At 38.1% G+C, this 21,942-nt stretch overlaps 1 protein-coding gene across 4 annotated transcripts in view; it reads left to right on the top strand.

Annotated features, from left to right (window-relative positions):
- The window catches only part of MARK3 (MAP/microtubule affinity-regulating kinase 3), a 49,437-nt gene that overhangs the window by 13,062 nt on the left and 14,433 nt on the right, over positions 1 to 21,942 (top strand). For all 4 annotated transcript variants that reach the window (XM_010288830.1, XM_010288832.1, XM_010288831.1 and 1 more), the window contains exons 3-13: positions 603 to 651; positions 1,355 to 1,420; positions 3,958 to 4,028; positions 9,552 to 9,608; positions 10,561 to 10,797; positions 10,891 to 11,010; positions 11,711 to 11,810; positions 12,084 to 12,196; positions 12,955 to 13,108; positions 14,578 to 14,795; positions 20,141 to 20,244. In XM_010288830.1, the coding sequence (XP_010287132.1) occupies positions 624 to 651; positions 1,355 to 1,420; positions 3,958 to 4,028; positions 9,552 to 9,608; positions 10,561 to 10,797; positions 10,891 to 11,010; positions 11,711 to 11,810; positions 12,084 to 12,196; positions 12,955 to 13,108; positions 14,578 to 14,795; positions 20,141 to 20,244 (1,268 nt within the window). In that variant the 5' untranslated portion in view covers positions 603 to 623. The remainder of the gene's footprint in view (positions 1 to 602; positions 652 to 1,354; positions 1,421 to 3,957; positions 4,029 to 9,551; positions 9,609 to 10,560; positions 10,798 to 10,890; positions 11,011 to 11,710; positions 11,811 to 12,083; positions 12,197 to 12,954; positions 13,109 to 14,577; positions 14,796 to 20,140; positions 20,245 to 21,942) is intronic.

Raw genomic sequence — 21,942 nt, 5'->3', positions numbered from 1 at the left:
AGGAATGCTTCTGAAGGGTCAAGGGAGCCTTGCCTGCCCATCTCTCCTCTGCTCCTTGCTGGTGTAGTTGGATAACACGATTTTTGGGCAAAAAAAAAGTGAATTCCTGTTGTAGCATGGTAATTCCGTGCCTTTAACCAAGTACAGGAGAGTGGTGAATTCATACCAGCAACATAGTGCAGTCGTCTTCAGAAGGTGCTTTGATGGGGGTTCACGAAACTTTGGAAACAGTATTTTCTGTGAAGTAGTGAAAGATTTTGTGATACATACTGGCCGGCAAGAAGCTGCATGGGCTCATAATGGTCTTGTGGCCCCAAACGTCCATGAACCACAGAGCTAAGATCAATTTTTTTCCTGAGCTATCTGGAGTGCTTTGTGGGTATTTTCAGGATTTTGAGGGTTGTTTTGTTTGGGGAGGGGTGTTAAAAGCACCAGGCACTTCAATCTTCCCTCCAATAAGTGCTTGTTTCATGAACTTCATGAAATGATAATAGTAATGTTTGCCCTTTGTGCTTAAATAAGTATATCAAAATGATCAGGCTTTAGGAAGAATAGGTCTTGCCTATTTCATTAACTTATTTCATGTTTTATGTTTATTTCAGCTCTTTAGAGAAGTAAGAATAATGAAGATCTTAAATCATCCAAATATAGGTACTTTACTTCTTTCATATAATTTCCAACTCCGGAGAAATGTGAACTTTTTCACGGTTAAAATTGTTGTGATACGAGTTTAAAAGCTGATTCTGCACTATAGTGTCAATTTACTGGAAAGTAGCAGTAATAAATACTTTTTTCAGAGCTGTGTGTTAGGGGAAAAAAAAAATTTGGTCCCTTTGCACAAACTGTTAATTGCATTGCTAACTGATAATTTTGCTCCTTTTAATACTGATTTTGACTGAATTCAGGCTCTCATTAAAAATAAGTATACACTAAAACCAAGAAGTGGTCAAGGAATTGTTCAGGGTTGTACATTTAAATGCTGCAGTATTGTTACGGGACTATCAGCAAACTGACTCATTCATCACGACGTATGCCAGTTCAGTGCATAAAAATGGCTATTGCTGATGCTCAAATCTGTGGAAGTTATACTTAATTTAGTTGCTTTTCCCATGTAACAAGCAATGTATTGTTTCTTGAGAAAATGTTGTTCTGCATGAGTTGACCAAATGTGTTACACTATTTTCCATTGAGGAACATCAGACAGAAAAATCTTCTTTAGAGTAATAGTCTGATATTGTCAAGCAGCAAGCAAATAGGTTTTGGATTTTTATTCTTCTCCGACAGAATTCTCTGTGGGGTTAACATAATACTTCTGCAACTGGTTAACTGATTAATAAATGGCTTTCTTTTCTAGTGAAGCTATTTGAAGTCATTGAAACTGAAAAAACTCTCTACTTAATAATGGAATATGCAAGTGGGGGTAAGTACCTCTGCTGTGACGACACATGTAAACAAATTACCAAGTGGGAGAAAGCGCTTGTTTTCTTTGAAGTTTTGCTTTCTTTTTCAGCAGATGTTAATGTCATGGTAGTGTAAAATCTTAAGTAAAAACTGTAATATTCTTTGGGCAACATAATTAATTACAACTTTTAAAACCAGCTTCTGAACTTATTGCAACTTAGTAATATTTGTTTTGTTTTCACAACTCAAGATTTAATGGGAATCTTTATTCGGCCATTGATTGTTCCTGTCCATAACAAATGCCAACCTTTTCAACTTAATTGTATTCAGCTCTCTACTTCTGGTGTCCTATTTTGTGTAAGATATTCAGTAAAAACATGTTCAGATTAAACATTTTCTTCAGCTGTTGCTTTCAAAAGCTTGAGTACTGCAACTTCTATTTTTCAGTTGTTCATGACATTTGACATGCCTTAATCACAGACTGTCTACTTTCAAGAGTTGTTAGGCTTAGCCTTATGCCATTTAGGAGGAACTTGTACACGTTTATTCCTGATTGCAGCGGTGGGGAAGCACACATCATGCAGTGTCAGATATTTTCACCAGAGCTAGAATTAAGGTATTTGGGCTTAAGTTACTCCTTGCTGGTTAGAACCTAATAGCACTCAGCTTGTCAGTGTGACCCTTCAGCATCAGCAGCTAGGAACCTCAGATAGTTGAGGCTTTTCTTTAGTTCTGGGAGAGAAATACAGAGACTTCTTTTTAGATAAAATCAGCACTGAATTCTGACTCTCATGTTGGATTACGTGAAGCTTAACGAACTACTACAAATTGGGTAATGATTCTCTACCTACCTATGTTTTCTTCTAGCAGCTCCCTAAATGCTCAGCCAAGATTTGTCTAAACAGAAACAAAGTTGGTAAAATACTGTTAAAATATTGGCTAGTACAGGTGTTTGAGGAGGCATCTCTGTGCTGTTTGATGATACTAGACTTAAAAGTGAAGTCCTATTGCCATCTAGTGATTAGCTTCTAGGACGTAGAAGGGCCAGTGGTTCTCTAAAGGAGTGAGGATCTTTTTTAGGGTAATGGAGAGATACATGCCATACTGGTCTAAAAGGCCATGAGCAAGTACCCTTTGCACGTGCTGTCTTGTGCAAGGCAGGAGTGGTTGGTAATCTCAGTGGCAGGCATCAATTTCCCATATTTCCTCTTTATTAAGATACTGGTCATGCGTGATGCATATGAACTCTGTGGCTGCAGAATGAAAGAAACTACTGCTACAACTGCAACACTTTGCATAAATTGGGGGTAATTCTTTTGCTGATGTCATTTTCCCTGAATTGTGAAGAAGTGTTCAGGTTTGTTCTGTCAAGGTTTTTGAAGCAACAGCTGTGAAATACAGCTGAGAGGGTTATCTGAGTTGAGTATTAAATAGTGCACTACAGAGGGAAGTAAGGCTGTTTTGTTGAAAACTCTGACGTTCTGTCAGGTTGCTTAGTTGTTGCTTTTCCTGCTTCGTACTACTCTGGGTTTTTAATTCAAATTTGGTGGAGTTGCTTCTTTTCAAAAATAAAAATGATGTTACTCAGCTCTTCCCTTGTGAGGTGGCTATCTACAAAACAGTGTTTTCTTGCTCAGTAGAGAATATTTAGATATTTGATCCACTTCTAAAGGTTTTTATTAATTTTGCACATTAACGAAGGATTTTTAAAATGCGTACTAGTCTGAGTTTGTAGAAGTTCTTATGTACGTGACTATTGATTTTTAATAAAGAAAATCTCCCATGCTTTCACAAACATGTTGGTGTTTCATGGGTCAGTTGGCTGTACCTAAAGCTCAAACATTGTACTCTGTATCGACATGTTATAAAATGACTGGATTGACTGGGAAAAAAACCCCAAACCACAACAGATCTGTAGTACTGCTTTAGTAATCTCCTTTAGTCATCCGTAGCCCTACAACATTGGGCTTGTTCAGGAGTAATCCTTCTCAGTGTGTTTTATAGATCTGATAGTTGTGTGATGGATTATGTCAATGTGTCCTGCTGTGCTCATTATTGTGACCTTCCTTGTGGGTTCCTCTTCCAAGCCTAGGTTAAAGCTAAGATTTCTGGTTTTGGTTAGAACACGTTTATACACATGCACAAAGTAAAAATCTAGTGCTGATATGACAATATTTACAAATATTGTCAAATGTTCTCATGTATGAAGCTTTTTTTTTGTGGGGCGAAAGAAATCCTTGTGAGAGAGTCTGTGAAGGGGTAAATGTCATCTTTACTTACAAAACAGAAGTATGCTGCTCAGTTTCTATCATAAATAACTGTAAGGAAATGTTCTTTTTGTGTCTGTATTGAGTCATTCATTAAGTCGTACTATTTTCTTGTATAAGAGATGATGGCGTAGTAAATTGCATAGCAGTTGTGCCTTATTCTCTTGAGCTAATCTGTAATCATAAACTTGAAGTACAGTCATTCCAGTGAAGCTGCTGTGGGCAACTGCTAGAGAGGAATCTCTAGATTCTGAAATTGGCATTAATGTGTCTCATTATTGAATTGTAGGGGAAGTGTTTGACTATCTGGTTGCACATGGAAGAATGAAGGAAAAGGAGGCTAGAGCTAAATTTAGACAGGTATGTATAATGTTCCTATACATCAGCATCCCTGCCTCTGGACCCCTGTTTTTTAATGCTGAAATGAGTAAAAAGGCTGTCCTTTGTGTTTAACTTCTAGCAGTGTTCAGCATGTTGTGGACTTGTAGCCTTGAGGAAGAAAAAGCTTGGGTTACAGTAGTACTCCGAAGGGGTTAGTAGTCCGTTCAGTGGTGCTAGTTTCCTTAGTTCTGTGTGCCAGGGTGTCCAGGAGTGCCAGAACACAGTGACTGCTTGATTTGGAAGTGTATTCCATTCCAAAATTAATTTCCTCTGGATTGATTTCATATATCCTTAGTTCATCTGGTCTGTAACCTTTTGGAAGTTATTCAAATATAACAGGCTACAAACAGGCCGATTTCAAAATGCAAGGCAGTGCATGTAACAGGCATCCATTCACATCCATCCGCTTACATGAAAAGATGCAGTTTAATAGTTGTTCTACAAAGTCACGGAAAAGTAATTTCTAGGCTTGTTAGTTCAGCTTTCTTTATGATGGATAAACTAGCCCTGAAAAGATGTTGGAATTTCATTGGATCTGTAAAAAGCATTTCCATTCTACAGTAAAGCAGTATTGAACATAACCAAATATTCTTGCATAATTCAAATCTCTGCTCTTGTAGCGTCTAGGGTTTCATTTGCAGATCTGATTGGTGTGATATACTTTGTTTTGTGCTCTTGTGCAGAAATTTGTAAAAGCCTACAGTACTTCCATCCCTTTGGTCATTTGGGTAATCTAGATAATATTGTGAAAAGTAATAAATATCAAATTACACTCCTGCTTAATGACACTTTAAAATAATGAATAGGGACAAGAGTGTTTTATTGAATGATACGTAGGGCGTTTCAGCTGGTGAATTGTGGCAATGACGTGACAGTCAGTTTCACTGTTGGAAGGGGAGGCTCTGATAGCTTTGCTTCTTAAGCAGAGCCATACAAAGGTATAAGAAATTTGATACAATATATGTGGCTCCCAGGAAACTGATTAATGACTTTCCCAAAATGCCACTTCTCTAGTGTGGGTAGTGTGACCAAAAGGAACAATTTGGGAACTAGGAAACTGTGCCATAACTGTTTTGCTCCCTCTGTCTCATACAGTGAGAATTGTGTGAAAGCAATATAAACAGTAAGCACAAAAGTAGCAATGAAAGTAGAGAAAAATAGAAATGTATTTAACCCAACATAAGGAGGCAACAAAAGCATTTCTGTGAAATCCTTGGTCCTTTGTTTTCTCTCATCTCTTTAAAGAAAGTAAATACACAAGGTTTAATCTTTCGGAAAAAAAAAAAAAACAAACCAACAAACCAACACCAAAACCCAAACAAACAAAACAACCCAATAAAAGCAGCTGCAGACTTCATATCCTCAGAAGTGATTGGCGATTACTGGAGTTATACAACTTGATAGTAAGCAAATTTTTTTCTTCCTCTTTAAGAAAATCTTACATGTCTTGTTTTTTAAAGCTGCTTCTTCCCTTTCATATTCTGGCAGGTAGAGAACTTTCCTTTGTGATTGAGGGTTCCTGGTATGTGTTTCTGTGCTGTGTTGGAGTAGATGTGATGGGTTGTAGAGCAGTCGTTCGCACTTCAGCCATCTCTTCTAAATCTTAGGCTGTTTGCTGCCTTGCTCTTTGTAATGTCACTTGAAGAGCTTCAGAGTAACTTGAGAGGATTTGCTGTTCTCCCTCAGATGTGAATGTTGAAAACTTCTACTGGTATGGTTCTCTGCTTTGTCCTCGGTTTCTTTTATCAGGAGCTGTGTAGAAAAAGATCTTGCAGTGATTCCATTGAAATTGCACGTTTGTTCAACAGTTACCTATTTTTTTCAAACAATTTGACTCCCCTTTAAGTGAAAACTTGAGGAAACAGGTCAAACATGTTTTACAGGTACACTTAGTGCTTAATTTTATGGGATAATGTGGGTAGTACAGGACATATGTAACTTCTTTTTTCAAAAACAAATGTGAAGGGAAAGAATGTAAAAGATAGTTACCTGCTGAGCTGGGTATTTGACCCATCAAGAGTTGATTTTATGTACTTCACATTCTCAGCTTGATTCTTCTTTTTTTGTACTTCGGTAGACGAAATGCTGTTTGCAAAGATACCTGGATGGCCTCACTTGAAATCCACTGAAACACACAGAAGTATGTTTTCAGTTTTGTCTTACAAGTCTTGTCTCCTGGCATGGGCAGCTATGCTCTGTCCTCCCTCAACAGCTGACTTCCCAGCTACTGAGCACAACCAATTTTAGAAGACCTTGATCTCAAAGATAGGAGGTTCCTGAGACCTTCAAAAGCATGAGTGCCTGGGAAAAAAGAGAGAACCTTAGTAATAACCTGAGGAGAGAAACTATAGCACGAGCATATTGCACTTGCTAGAGAGAAGAGCGTGCCCACAGGACAGAAGTCAGGAAACATTGATCAGAGCTTGGCATTTATTAGACGCTAGGACTCTGACTGTGGGACAGTGTCAAAGGAAACTAGGTCTTGCTGGATTTACAGGTCATAAAACTATTCATTTCACCTTACTGTAGTCCCACAATAGCTTCGTATAGCTTTTAGCCATTGTTGGAGGGAGAATGCTCTCTGTAGACCTTTTATCTGATTCCGTGCAGCTGTTGTGTTAGATAGGGACTTATGACATAATAGGGATTTTGTTTTTTTTTAAATTCACTAACTGGTTTAACAGACGGTGGCTCTCTTTAAACTGAAGAAACAGTTGTGCCATGGTATTGAGCTTACTTCTTACGCTAGCTTATATTATATCTTGTTTTCAGATCACGTTTCTTCTTTCAGTAGATGTGATTCCCGGATCAAACGCTTGTGTTTTATCTGAGGAGGCACGTCCTCTCTAGCAGGCAAAGAGCAGAATTTGGTAATTCTCCCCTCTTTGCTTGTTAAAAAAAAAAAACTTTTTTGGTCCATTTTGCTATGCATACTTAAGGTTTTTAGCAGGAAAAAAGAATGTAGAAGACAGTGATCACGTTATTCCAGCCATGCTTGACAAGGAACACAGGAGAGGGTGCAAACACTAAAAATACTGCCATGCTCTGCAGTTCTTCATTTCAAGCTCTTTTTGTGCAGCCATGTGTGAGAAATTCAAATCTAGAACATTTTGCATTCTTAATGCCACCTAGTTTTTTCTTTCCGTATTACAGGCTTCCAAGCAGTTCTGGTTTGATCCTACCGTCCTTTTTCCATAGAAAAATCTGCCTATCTACATAAGAATGAATGCAAAAATGGGAAGCCAGGACTCAGGGCAGAGGGTCTCCCAAAATCCATGTGTATCAATTCCCCCTCTTCTTTTACTGCAGCTGATTAGATCTGGCCTCCTTCAGTTTTCCCACTGTTTCCCTGCAGAAGCAGTTTAGAATTTTTAATGCTGGTAGATTTTAGGACAAATCTTGTATTTTGCGGATTTTTTTTTTATTTTCCATCTTAATTGTATGTTCCAATTAAGAAACAAAATACACATGGCAGTGTGGAAGGGACCTCGAAAGCTCATTTATCTATCCTTTTGTCATTTAATCCTTAATGAAGAATGATTTCTCTGCATAGAGATAACTTGTTCTAATTTGTTCTTTAAGACCTATGATTATACAGATTTTTGAAATCCCTCCCAGGAATTGTATTTCAATGTTCCAATTGTTACCTCTAGCAAAAAGGTCTGCTGTTTCTTCCTCTCTTCTCCCCATGTTCCAAGCATCAGCGCATTTCTCACACTCAGGTAGATTGGAAGTGAGAGTGCTGTCAATGGAAGCAGCGGTGAAAGGTGGAAGACAAGGAAGTCAATTCAGTGCAGCCATGCTTTGTGCTATTTTTCATTCAGTTATAACTGCTGTTCTTCAATTATTAATGTCAGACACATTGCATTATTTCCCTTCCATTTAGTTGGACTCACTTCTGCAGTCTCTGTGCTATCGTCTTGCAATGCAGGGTAGTTCAAAAGTATCTCCAAGGGAAACTACTGATAGATCATCTGCTAGACCTTCCGCCCTTACGTAGTTGGAGTAAAAGCATTTTAGGAGCAAGTGGTATACTGCTGTGACTCTGTGGCCTCAAACAAAGCTTGAGGTGTTTGTCATGCTGTCAGCCTTGGAACCACCTGCAGAGTGAGCTTGTGACTGGCACTAAAGTAATGGTAGCAGAGAGGAAAGGAAGGAAAACCAAATGGATGGTACCAGTGATGGCGTGGGAGCGCGTGGGCAGTTTCAGTAACTGTAAAAAGCTGAACTTGGAGTCTGAAAGAGGGAGACAGCACATAAAGGAACAAGCAAAAACAGAATGAAAGTGTAGGAAATGGAAATACTTCAACTTCTCATACACTGCTTAGTTTCTGAGATGCCATTTTGCACTTGTGTGATTTGGTAATACAGGGGCACAAAGATCATAACATTGGTGCTTGTTTTGAGTGCAAAACTGACTGGTAGGTCAGTTCTTTGACCTAGCAAGAACCTTACTTTCACCTACTCTAAATACTGGGAGACAGAACCATTGATTCTTACCAGTACAGGAGGATCCTTATGCTAAGCTGGGCGGTCTGATCCATAAGAGTTATTTTTTGTAACAGTAATAATACCTCATCTTTTTGTGCTAGAAATCTTCTTAATCTTGAACAAAGAATGGAAATAAATTTGTTTAAGTGTAGTTATTACAGTAAATTACTTTTGCGTGCAGTTCCACTTATTTTAAGAAGTTATAGCATCTGCCTCAATTCTGACCATGTGTGCTTGACAATAAATATGTATTTGACCGCATTTGTGATCATGTAACAATAAGACTTTATCTAGCTTTTCCATACATGTAGAGTTCTGCAGCAATGCTTATGACTCTATAGCAATGTCCTAGGACATTGTACCATGTAAAAAGCTTCAATAAAGCAGGAGAAACTTAATGGTATTTGGAAATTATGATGGAAGAAATTACTCTGTTACACTTGAGAGACAGAGAGTTTTTTCCATTGATCTTGCTATTCTTGTGCGGTATACAAAATACAACAAACCATATGCACTTAGACAGCAGACCTTTGTCAGATGCATAGTTGCTTCTCACTGCGTAAGTTTTGACAAATAAGCTGTTGCCCAGTAGTTTCTCCAGCAGCTAAGCCTGTTTCTTACCCTCTTCTCTTTATGCTGTGGCATGAAAAATCACCTTTGGAGAGGGACAGGAAAACTTCAGTCCAGAGGGAGAGCTTTTATAGCTGTATATAGTATTGGAATGGAAATACTTCAGTAACCTTTCTGAAAGTCATTGCTTCTACTGGTCTATAATTAGCCACACAGGAAAAACAAAATCCTCTTTCAAGTATAGTAGAAACCAAATAGATCAAATAACAAATACCTAAGTTATTTAGCAGTTTTCCCCCAAATACACTGGTCACTGTAGTAGTTGGTTATGTAGCTCTGAGTGCATAAGTCCATGTCAACTTTAGTAATAAATGTTGAACTTTTTAAAACTCCTGTTTCTTTGAGATGCCACTTACACAATTGGGCTTGTTTTCTATCCAGATAGTATCTGCAGTGCAGTATTGCCATCAAAAGCATATTGTTCACAGAGATCTCAAGGTGAGTAGAAAAAAGTGTGAGAAGTGTGTGTCAGCTTCTGTACCTGTCGGTGTCATCTTTATTGTGCTGATAAAAATGTAGTTGATATTAAGCGTTCTGGTATACTTTTTTTTTTTGCATGTGTTTGTAGACACTTTTCTATACTTGCTATAATATAGAACCATTTCAGATAAAAGGAAGAGGATTTCTAAGGCTTTTAAATACAGAAATTTAACGGCTTCTGAAAGGTAGCCTCTCACCCTGTGGTCAGATTCAAATCTGATGCTGGTCAGTGTTAGCTGAGAGATCTTTAAATCTTTTTAAAAAAAAAAAAAAAAGGTTAGTTTGATAGAGATATGACAAGTTTTGGTCTTGAACAGAATGAGTTACCAGTTGTGATGATGAAAGTGAGGTATGTTGTCTTTGTAGCTTGGCATGAAATGGTATATCCCTTCTTTAAACTGTGCCTTTTATATTAATAGTGTTGCCACATAATTTGTTCAACACATCACAGCTTTGTGACTTCAAAAAAACGCAACAAACAAAACAAACCACCACCAACAACAAAAAAAAAACACTTGAAAAAAGTTTGAAGGTTATGTATATTACCAAACTTTTATAAGAATGCCACATGAAGTATGGATAATGGATAATATATCTTGTTTTCATCTCCATAGATCAAAAATGTAAGTTACAATAGCTCAGGATGCATTTCTGTGGAGAAAACAGGTAGGTGGCAATAACACAGTTTTCAGGTAGGATAACAGCTGCCATAGTCTGAAGCCATTGTACAGAGATTTTTCAAATAGGGGTTATGTGAATGACAGACTAAAGCATACCTAAAGACCTTGCAAGGAAGGGAATGTTAACAGATATTTCAGCTTTTTGCCTTTTAAAAATGTGTAAAAATGGACAATAGCATTCTAAATCAAATATTTTAAGTTCATCTTACAAATCATTCTTTCTCTTCCAGGCTGAAAATCTGTTGCTAGATGCAGATATGAACATTAAAATAGCTGACTTTGGTTTTAGCAATGAGTTTACAGTTGGAAATAAACTGGACACCTTTTGTGGCAGCCCACCGTATGCTGCTCCAGAGCTCTTTCAAGGGAAGAAATATGATGGACCTGAAGTAGATGTCTGGAGTTTAGGTGTTATTCTTTATACTCTTGTGAGTGGATCTCTTCCTTTCGATGGACAGAACTTAAAGGTGTGTTTTTTGTAGAACGTTTGGCATGTTTATCTAATGTTTTAAGTGATTTGCTGCTTACAACTTACTCTCTGTTCTTCTTCTGTTAAAAAGGAACTTAGAGAAAGAGTGCTAAGGGGAAAATACAGGATTCCTTTCTACATGTCCACAGACTGTGAAAACCTCCTCAAACGTTTCCTGGTGCTAAACCCAACAAAAAGAGGCACTCTAGAGGTAATGGCACAAATAAGGTGCATCAGAAGGCTAGACGTTGTTTTGAAAACAGTATTTTTGAGCTGTAATTTATTACTGTCATACTGTTCCTGAATAGTTTATTTGGAGTGGGTTTGGGGGGGCCAGGAGGGTTGACTTGTAAGATTTTGTTTGCTTGCTTTACCAGACACCTGACTCCATAGTTGCTTTCAAAATGAATGTGAGACTGGACCACATGTGTCATATAACTTTTCCTTATGGTTACCTTGTGAATTCCTGCATTAATAGATGATCCACCAGGACGCTTTCAAATGTGAACTGGAAATATTGATTGCTAGGTTGTGGTGTGATTGCCTTTTGCCTGCGTTTTGTACTGTCATGGAGGAGAAAGGCCAAAGCAATACTGCCTTCCATTGACTTCCATAGTTGAGCCTGGACATACTAGACTTGTCAGAGTTGTCGCGCTGTTCCTGGTCTGTTACGGGCTTTTAGCTTTCAGCTGTGTGCTAGAATACAGCTGACTGAGAAGCAGTTTGGCTTGATGTGCATAGTTGATGCTCCTCACTGGAGCAAAACAAAACTGAGTAGGTGCTGGCACCTGTTCTGGAAAACAAAAATGAGAAAACGCCTTAGTGTAGGGTGGATGGGGGAGTTGTTCTTTCAACAGCTCATTTTCTTTGTTGTTAAATGTATTGTACTAACAAAACCCTTTCTTTTATAGCAAATTATGAAGGACAGGTGGATCAATGCAGGGCATGAGGAGGATGAACTTAAACCTTTTGTTGAACCAGAACTAGACATCTCGGACCAGAAAAGAATAGGTAATCGAGTATTTTCAGAATATGATACTGTTTGCATGATATGGGTGTGTTTTCGTGGTTTGTTTTTTTTTCCTTCCACCACTCTGTATTTGTTTGCCATTTGGAAAAAGTAACTAAACTTTTAATACTGATATTTCACCAGGCTTATGTTCTTGCATTGAATTGTTTTGTTTAATCCTTTAAATGTTCCATTGTTTCTCTTGAACTTAAACACTCAGACAGCCTAAACATCGGAGTGTTTCTGTTACTTACAGAGTGTGTATTTGGTTTTAGATATTATGGTAGGAATGGGATATTCTCAAGAAGAAATTCAAGAATCCCTTAGTAAAATGAAGTATGATGAAATCACAGCTACCTACTTATTGCTAGGAAGGAAATCATCAGAGGTAAGTTCCATTCTTACAAATGCAGAGAAACAAAGGAATCAAAGTGTCCTTAGCAAAGTTAGAAACAAAAATTAAGCCAGTAACTATAGGCATTGTATTCCTGCATAAAAGTCCATTACACTTAAAATCACATTATTCTAATCATCCGTGTCAGCTGTCCAAATGATGCTGTGTTTGTTCTCACCCTGAACTGAGTCAGTAAACTCTTGCCTTCAGGCTTCCCAAAACTACCCTGCTTGCTCAGCAGTTACTGCTCTGAAGGACTTTGTATGCCAGTTACTGTTCTGTCTAGTCTAGGAGCTCAAGTGGGAATGTGCCAGCTGTAAATATCTTAAGACAGCCAAGGAGCAGGATTGATCAACCTGAAAAAGTTCTTGCCTTGTAGATTACCTTTCCATATGATCCTGAGTGGGCTCGGCATCAGTAAGCTGCTTTTGGTTCCTCTGCTGGAGAAGTTGGTGTGGTGGCTTCTACTAAATGTATTCTCTCTTCCTGTTAAAATCTTAGAGAACACTGAAGAGAGAGTACTGAAAGTAGAGGTGGATTTTCTTTAACTGTCCTTCGTTGAGCTGCAAATTCCACTGAGTTTCACCCAAGACAGTTGCACAAGAATCTAAGAGAAGTTGGTGCCTCTAAGCAATTTCCTATGTTCAAAAGCCATCTTCCTTCTGCCTCCCTGTTATTGCTCCCATAATATGGTGGATGTTTAATCTGTTTTGTCTGAACTCCCTGTTTTAATATTCTCATTTGTATTGTAGTTGGATGCAAGTGATTCAAGCTCCAGCAGCAATCTTTCACTTGCCAAAGTTAGGCCAAGTAGTGATCTTAATAATAGCACTGGACAATCTCCTCATCACAAAGTTCAGAGAAGCATATCTTCTAGCCAGAAACAGCGGCGGTACAGTGATCACGGTGAGCAATTCTCATTTTCAGTGTTGCAGAATGTAGTGACTTCCAGTTCTGTTCAGTTTCTGAGTTTGTCTCCATCCCCCAAAGGTAGGGAGGATGACAACAGTGTAGCTTACAGCATGGTGGTTAAATAATTCACTGAATAACTGATTTTTTTTTTAATTGGTTTTGTTATAAAGCCTTCAAAAAACAACTTCTAGAGGAACACTGAATACACCAGCTTAATTCTCTTATTCTGCCTGTGTTGTCCTGTGCATTCCTGACCATGCTGGGAAAGTCTTGTTACACAAATTGAAGAGAATGTTGCAACCCCCTTTTTTCATGAAAAGCACAGCACTCCTCCCCCATGCTCTTGTATGTCTGTTCAGCTTTTGTTTTCTTTTGACACTAGTAGGTCAGCTTGTGTCTAAAACTTGAAGAAATGTTGGTTTGCCAATATTTCTTGTTTCCTGTTTCCTGAGGGTAGTGTCACTTGATTGTCTTGCATGAATTCAATTTCCAAAGATCAGTGACTCGGACAAACTGAGAACTCTTCTGCTTAATGAGCGTGCAAGATAGTAGCTTAGGGTTTTCTAAATATCTTAAACATCTTCCTGGCCAGATACTAACTCATAAAAGGAGTCTCTGTTTAGGTCTACTTTTTAAATACCTCAAGTGCATTCAGAGGTTGCCTTCCGTGGAGACTCTCCTGGGATGATGGTTATTATGTTTCGTGATGCTTTTTTATATGTTTTTTGATATGTGTGTTTATATACATACACTTTTGGAATAATTGTTATTAATACACTAACTACAAAGTTGATGTATCCTCTTCTGAGGAGGTGTAATTGAGGTGGCATTAAACACAATCCTGACATCCCCACAGGCTCTTCCCAGTGTCCAGGAACCTATTAAAGCAGGAGGGAGCTTGGGACTAGTTGAAGGGGCTGCCTCATTCTCAGGTGTGTCAGAGCAGTTTTGGTGGTGTTCTTGGGCTGTTCCAGGAGCACAGTCTGCTGGCCGTTAGTGCAGGTAGCCCAGGGTTGTGTTACCAGGTGCATGTCTCAAGAGCCTGGTTTTATCAGAAATGGGCTTGAATAGCGTGTGCCAGCTTTGTGCCAGTGAAGGATCATCTGGTTTGAATGAGTCAGTTTCTTGTTAATTGTCTTTAAGATGGCTCTAAAGGGTTTTTCCTAGCAAGCCAAACCAGTGTCAGTACTCAAAACACCATAAGCCTCCAGGAAATTCATAATTCTTCCATGGCAATCAAGTAGTATCTTCACATGGAAGGGTTTTTGTTTTTCACAGTGTCCTACTGTCTTCTGAAATATGCGTATTTTGATAATTTAAATAATTACCTTTTTGCATTTTTGATAGCCAGTGTTAATTATTTTGATTCTCACGTGTGAATACATTTCCATTGTAGTGAAAAATAGCTACTGAACTTCTGAGAAGAAAAATCCTTTTCCTGTTTCTTTTGTTTGTTATTTAAGCTGGACCATCCATCCCCTCAGTAGTGGCATATCCCAAAAGAAGCCAGACTAGTACTACAGACAGTGACCTCAAAGAGGAAGGAATTCAGTCAAGAAAATCCAGCAGTAGTGCTGTTGCAGGAAGAGGAATTGCACCAGCTAGTCCAATGCTTGGAAATGCCAGCAATCCCAATAAGGCTGATATTCCTGAACGTAAGAAAAGTTCGGCTGTTCCTAGTGTAAGTAGAAACACATATTTATCAAAACCATGAAACATTTTTGAGGGGTAAAAAAGTGTTAAACCTGTGATTTATCAGTGGTGCTTATATTACTTGTCATTCATCAAGAGTAATTGTGGATATCTCATACTCTTGCCTTTTTTTTCTCCTGCATCAGTCAGCTACACAAGTTACCTCTTAATATTCCTGAAGTAGTTAGTAGGTATCAATAATTAGCACTAGTAGCTGTTAGTGAGCAGGCATAATTTGGGTATTAAAAATATAATTTTAAAAAAAGAAACTGAACCCAAAGGCTATCCCCTGAAATTTCATATGAATTAAGTTATTTCTGATACCACTAACTGCTCTTCTGTGGCTTCTGTACAGAAGAATGAAATCTGTATTTTTATTGTCCTGTTTTATAGTTTCATGTGTATAAGGAGCCACCTTTGTTATCAAACAGGCTATCCCAAGTCATAGTTATGTATATTAAGATTATCAAAGAAACGGAGCTCTAAAAATGGTTCAAAAGTGTATTCCAATCTGTATTTAAAAGCAGTGTGCCTGGCTTCCCCCACCTGCCTCGAAACCTCAACAACAACAAAAAACCACAAAGGTGCATAACTAGTGAATTTACAGGGTCAAGCAGTAGGCAGTGTGCCAGAAGAAAGAAAATCCTTTGTTTGATTTGGCTTTAACTTGTATACTCTGTGGTGTGTCCCTCTGAGGCAAAGTTGGAAATCTGTTTTCATATAATAACTCTTGAGTCTTGTAACATTGAATTTCTAAAACTTTGGGATTTTGTATTGAAAAATTTCCTTCTCAGAAGAACTAACTTCCCAGTCCTATATTCAACTTGCAGTGGAGTAATTTTTTTTTTTTAAACTTATCCCAGAAGGCTGTCATTTAGTCATACTCAGCATCATTATTTAAAACAAATGAGAACAGAACTTCCTGAGCTCACAGCTTTTTGACAATCTGAAAAGTAAAACAAGATTTGTTTTGCTTTACTGGCTCTGTATTGTCAGTTGACTCAGTGGCTGATAGTGACTTGGCTGGGGGATTTCAGTTAGAGATTCCTTAGAAAGACACATCTCCTACTGCAGCAGCTGTTATTCATAAGTGTGAACAAGAGCTCATGATTTTGGGGGAACCAGTCTCTGATTTTTGTGGTCACCTGTCCTTTCCCTTCTTGGTTTTTGATTAGTCCAGAAACCATTCCGACTTTGTTTCTTCTTACATGAGAGTTCTTAGCTACCAAGTCTCAAAATAGTGGGATAATCAAATCAGTTTTGTCCTACATTGGACTTCACACAGTATTGTGTAGTGCCTTGTTCAAGAGCTTTGCATCACAGTTACAACATACTTTACATTTAGTATCTTTAGTATTTTGATCTGCTATGCTACACAACTCCCAAATCCTGAGGATTTATTCCAGTAGTCGTACTTCAAATTTTGTACTACTGTAGCTGAAATAAAATTTCAGCTCATAACCATAGGATACTTCTCTCTTCTGATTCAGCATGCAATGCATCCAGCTGATCTCTTCCAAGCAGTGGTACAAGGTGGTGAACATGGAATCAGATTTATTATGTCACTCCATTAATTAATATTTAAAATTGTCTCTGTTTATAGCTCTTCATGTCAGACTGTGCAAATTCTTCCTTCACCCCCCCGCTAGAGATTAGTCTTTTGCTTTCTGGCTGTTGGGGATGAAGGGAAGCACTGACTCTTTACACAATTCTTGGAATTGGTTAGCAAGTTTTATTTCGTACGGTATTGGCATGCATCTAGAAAGAAGAAAAAGATGTTGGAGTTACTGTATTGTCCTGCAGTTGAAAAAAGTTTGAGGTGGAGAGAGTTTGTATTCTCACTGAGCACTTAAGTCCTAAAATCAGTAATATGATGATGAGAAAATCACTGAAGAGACAGAAAGATACTGTTTGAAAACAATTATTACTTTGACAGATGCAGCAATAGTAGTAGAACCGGTCCTCGCTGGAGTCAATTAGCCATTTGTGGGCTGCTCTTATTAAATAACAAAGCTTACAAGCATGCATTTAAGGGTAAGAGTTGTGCTTGTAGCGTAGGCAGCCAAGTCTGGGGTTGGAGTAAGGGGCTCCAAGATGTACTTCTAAAGTTGACAGTGTTTAAACTCTTGCAAACTAAATAGTTCTGCAAGCTGAACAAGTGCACATCAAAAAGCTTCAGGTTCATTGGACAAATACCAGATTAATAACGAAAACCTGCTACAATGGTTGCATGGTTAGCAACAACTAATAACTCCTTGTTTATTACTCACAGCTTTGGATTTTTCCTCAATGCTTATAATAAGGCTGCCCCGGAGCCCTTAGTATAGCTTTAAGAAAACTGTAAGAGGAGAATAGATGGTATGTTTGGAAAACCATCTAGGAACAAAAAACATACTAGACCTCTTAAGTAAATAGATTGGTTCATTATTGTAAGTGAGAAGCTGATTCTTTGAAAGTTCTTCATCAGTCCTTGCCTTGGTGTCTCATAATGTGAAAATAGCCTGCCTAAGCAGTGGGCACAAGACTCTCTAGGAAAAGAGGACGACTCTGTACCACAGATTCATCCTTTGTGCTGTGATTGGACCTTGTGCGTATGCTCAGAAGTCTCAGCGTGTGTTTTTGTAGTGTCAACACCTCCTGCAAAGAAGGCAGACGATGCCATGAGGATGAACTTGCGCAGCTAACCCTGACCCTAAGGGCTGTCATTCCGTCAGGGAGAGTGGTGCTGTTGACGCCAATTACAGGCTTCCTGTGCTGTGCACCTGTGCAGTTTAGTCATGTCCAGAGATTAATAATACAATCTGTGGATTGGCTGAACCAAAAAGACATAGCTGAAGAACTTGTTTGAATCGTGAAAGGTCCTATGCTAAAAAGTGTAAAGCCCCCAATACCAAGATTGTATTCCTGCTAAAACTGAAATTTGAAAACTTGAAATACTGAAATCTCCTCTCACAAGCTCTGAAATCTGAGCAAAACAGAAAAAAATGCATACTGATCCTTCTGTCTTTGCATTCCAGAAAGAGCTGGAAAAGTGCATCAGAGGACTCTAAAGTCCTGTGGTTTCAGATATGAATACCAAAACTTGTCCACTCCCAAAGCTGAAGATGGATGGTCTTTTAAAGTTGGATCCAGCACAGAGATTGCTGTCTTGTCTTTCTAGCTGTGCAACATCACAGTAAATTTTAATGTTACGTGGTGTCTTCTCAAGGGAAACAAATATTTTATGTTCTGAGGGAGCAGGTGGAAAGAAGAAAGCCACCCATTATTGTGCCCATTTCCCACCAGAAAAACACTGTGGGATATTCTAGGTGCTTCACTCTCTATGTTCAAGAACACAGAACAAAATTGTATGCAAATATCAATATGCAATACTTCAATATACCATTGGTTTGCGAGGGCTCCATAAAGTGGCTTGCACAACGTGACCTCTCAGGAACATATAAACAAAACTTCATGTTAGGTGCACAGTTTCATTGCTAGCAAGTTTAGTACAGAGAGGGGAGTTTTCACAATGACAAGTGTCAGAGGAAAGTAAAAGAATCAATGAGTCTTTTTAAATAAACAGATTTGAAGACAAGGGATGTGTAAGGAATAAAGTAGAAGGAAAGGGCTGGGAGGTCTTCTGCTGATGCTTGGCACATGCCTGTCCCTAAGGAATATCCAGTGAAGAATACTTGAGAACCCTTGAGACAACTACATACGTCTTATGATTTAATTAATAGTTCTGCTAATCTAAAATACTCTTGATATTCTTTGTATTTTTTAACACCAGGAGGTTGCACAGTTTGCACTTTATGTGAATGTACAAATAAAAATTAAAGAGGTATAACAGGTCAGCAGTCTTTTAAACAGACAAGATGGCTTCGTTGTTAAATCTGCAGCTCAGGGATTGCACTGCCTGAGACTCCTTTATTTTGCCATTATTGTCTGAGACTGCCAATATTTTGCCTTAAAGCACTGGAGGAGCTTTTGCTGGTTATTAAGACTACTCCACTGTAACAGTTTTATTTCAGGTTCAGAAACAAAAAAGGTTTGGCTACTCTCCTTTTGTGTTTGAACTAGTTTTTCCTTTCCTTTTTTTTTTCTTCCCATGATTCTCTACTGTGACCATTTATGTGGTACCTTTTCTTAATGCTATTTTGAAAATCCACTGAATTTCCCTTGTCTATCATAGCAGTAATTCTTCAAAGAACTCCAAAAGGTTAGTTGAGCATGAAGTCCCCTGCCTGATTCTTAGTGGCCATCCTTACTCAACATGTGCTTATCCAGGTGCTGATCAGTCATTCCCTTAAGCTAGCCTCCTCCAAGACTTTCCCCAGCAATCGTCTTTAAAGTTAATAGCCTATTTTGCTTCCTGCTTTGCCCCATGATCCTCTTCTTTAAAGAAAAATTTTAAAGGTTTTTTCCACTTTCCAACCATATGCAGTTTCCTGTGTTATGTTCATGGGGGGGAGAAAAAAATCCAAGGCTTGCCAGCTTTTACTTCCTCTACAACCTGGGGGTGCATGTTTTTCTGGACCACCGTGCTTTTCCTACAGTAATTGCATCTAACTTTTTTGTAATTCTGTTATCTGTGAATTACCTAGCTTCTCAGTCGTTCCTGGAAAATTGACCGCCAACTTGGGCATATCTCCACCCTCTTACTCTGTAAAGACAGAGGCAAAGTAATTCTATTTCTTTTCTCCCCTCTAAAGTAAGGTCTGTAGTTTAAGTTCCCCTGGTTCTTTTGTCCTCAATGTATTATGCTTGTATTTAAATGTATATTTTTAAAAATGCCTTCTTAAAATTCTCTGTAATTTGTCTCTTTAATTTGACTTATTCTTCCCTGTTTTAAAAATTGTCAAGTGTTTTATAGTATTTTAATATATAAAAGTCCATGTTTACCTTCCCGCTGAATTTTACCACATTTGTTTCTTAAGTCTTTGCTTTTCCTATCTTGTTTAAGGGTATGATTTTAACTTAAAGGAAAATTCTACAATCTACAAGTGGTAAAGTGTTTCAGAAATAGGCTGTAAAGACTTAGGCTATCCAGATGTAGATGAATGCTATACATCCTGAGAATTTGTAGTTCAGAACATTGGTAATTAAAAACTTTAATCAATATTAATTTCGAGCCATCAACATGAAATACAAGAACAACTTGTTAGAAATCTTTTTTCTGATTGCATTATTCATAAAAATAATGGAAGGTGTTTGTATATTAACTTATTTAATTATAGTAAGTTTAATAACTGTGTAGAACTAGCATGAAGTAAACCAGCCTTCATTATATGTAGCCTTAACCCCAGAAAAGCCTTTTGTGGGGAATAACAAGCCTATGTTTTTTAATTGTAGAATAATACTGCACCTGGAGCAATGACACGGCGCAACACATATGTTTGTAGTGAAAGAACCACTGCTGATAGGCATTCAGTGATACAAAATGGCAAGGAGAACAGGTACATGAAATGTCTTCCTATGGTATACGTCCCTTGTCTTCACATTTCCAAAAAAATTTTAATGCCTTATTTAAAAATCAGTAATATTCCAGTGTAATTCTTAATGAAAGGTGAGTACAGATCTTTGTTTATGGAGCACCTGTAAGTATGTTGGGGTTTGTTTTTTCCTATGCTTAATTCATACAGTCTTTATATGTAGAATGTAAAAGGAAGATCCTAATTTCTGGTTAAATATGTGTCATATTTGTGCAGCCTTCATCTTAAATCAGCTGTTAGCTCCTGTGGCCAAACAACATACGCTTGCAGAAGAGGCTTGTTTAGTGTCAAACTACAAAGTCCCTCTCTCTTGGGCCATTCTCTTTTTACATTTCAATCTAAACTGTACTTTGTTGGGAATACTGTTTTTTCTACAAAGTCTCAGGGAGACAGTACATTTTTTCTGAGCAAAGATGAAACAGTGGTAGGCCATTGTCTTGGACTAACAACGTTTCTTACTGATATCCTCATAGTCTGATTGCTTCTCAGTATTTATAGAACTCATCTTGAGAAGGGAAGCACTGATATCTCCATATTCTGAGTGAAAACAGTCAGGGAGGTAACAGGTTTCCTCTTACTTTACTGAATGAAAGCCTGACTGGAGCATGCAATGAAATTGGACCCAGTTCATGTGTTAGCATGATAGCCACATCTAGTGCCATCCTCCCCTGTGTACCAAAGACTGAGGAGAGCTGTAGAAAATAAATATAATAACAAATCTAGACATTAGGTACAGAGTAATATTTGTGAAGAATACCACCAAATTTCCTGGCTGGCTGAGGTGTTTTAAATCCCAGCCAATTGTTCTTCACAGAATTTTACTGGTCTCAAAAGCTGGTAATGATTAAGTAGTTGACCGTTGCCAGGAGAGCACCCAGATAACTAGTACTTAGTAAAAATGCTTAAGCTTGGAGGAGTGTATACCCTTCTCCTACTCTGCCCAGTTTCTCCCCCCGCCCCCTTCCTGATTTTTACCATATTTTGTAAAGGATAGGAAGAAAATACTTCTAGCTCCTGTTGAAGTTGGTGAAAGATCTGGCATTTTTTGCACAGAATTTTTGCCCTTCCTGTCAGCAGTTTATAAGGAAGAGTGGCAAAGCTGTGATGTTGACTGGAAAGTCTGTCTGTCCCTGGTTTGATCCCTGGAGCCTAGGGATAAAGAACATTATTTTGACCCTGTCTCTTCCTCCTAGCTTTCTGCAAACTGAAAGTGATTAAGGAAAAAGTCAAGTATAAGTTTGAAGAGTGACAAAAGTCTAGCTGGCCAGCTGGGCCTGCAGTCAGCTGTCTTGTGAAGTACAGCACAGCTATTTGGTGCTGTCTCTTAGTGTGTCTGTCTCAGGCTTCATTGGTTAGTCCTTGTTAATGTTACCGAGTTTGTTTAGATTAAAGCTCACCATCCCTTCTTTGGTTTGATACGTTAATAGCTTTTTTTCCTTTCCAAACTCTCCTTGAAAAATGGATCTTTCTGTACAAAATAATTTTGGTCATACTTGCTCATCTGATTTCTTGGTTTAGTAACATTTTCATTCATCTTTAAACTAACATCTGTGCAGTATCTTGTCTACAATTTCTTTATTACATTTTAAAAAGTTACTAGATATTTTTTACAAGGAATGCGTGGGACTCAGATGTCCCCTTAATTTAGGAGTTAACTTCATA

Source organism: Phaethon lepturus, unplaced genomic scaffold (genome assembly GCF_000687285.1).
Source record: "Phaethon lepturus isolate BGI_N335 unplaced genomic scaffold, ASM68728v1 scaffold47816, whole genome shotgun sequence".
Lineage (NCBI taxonomy): Eukaryota > Metazoa > Chordata > Aves > Phaethontiformes > Phaethontidae > Phaethon > Phaethon lepturus.
The sequence above is the reverse complement of the archived record's forward strand: the minus strand, read 5'-3'. Positions and strand labels throughout refer to the sequence as shown.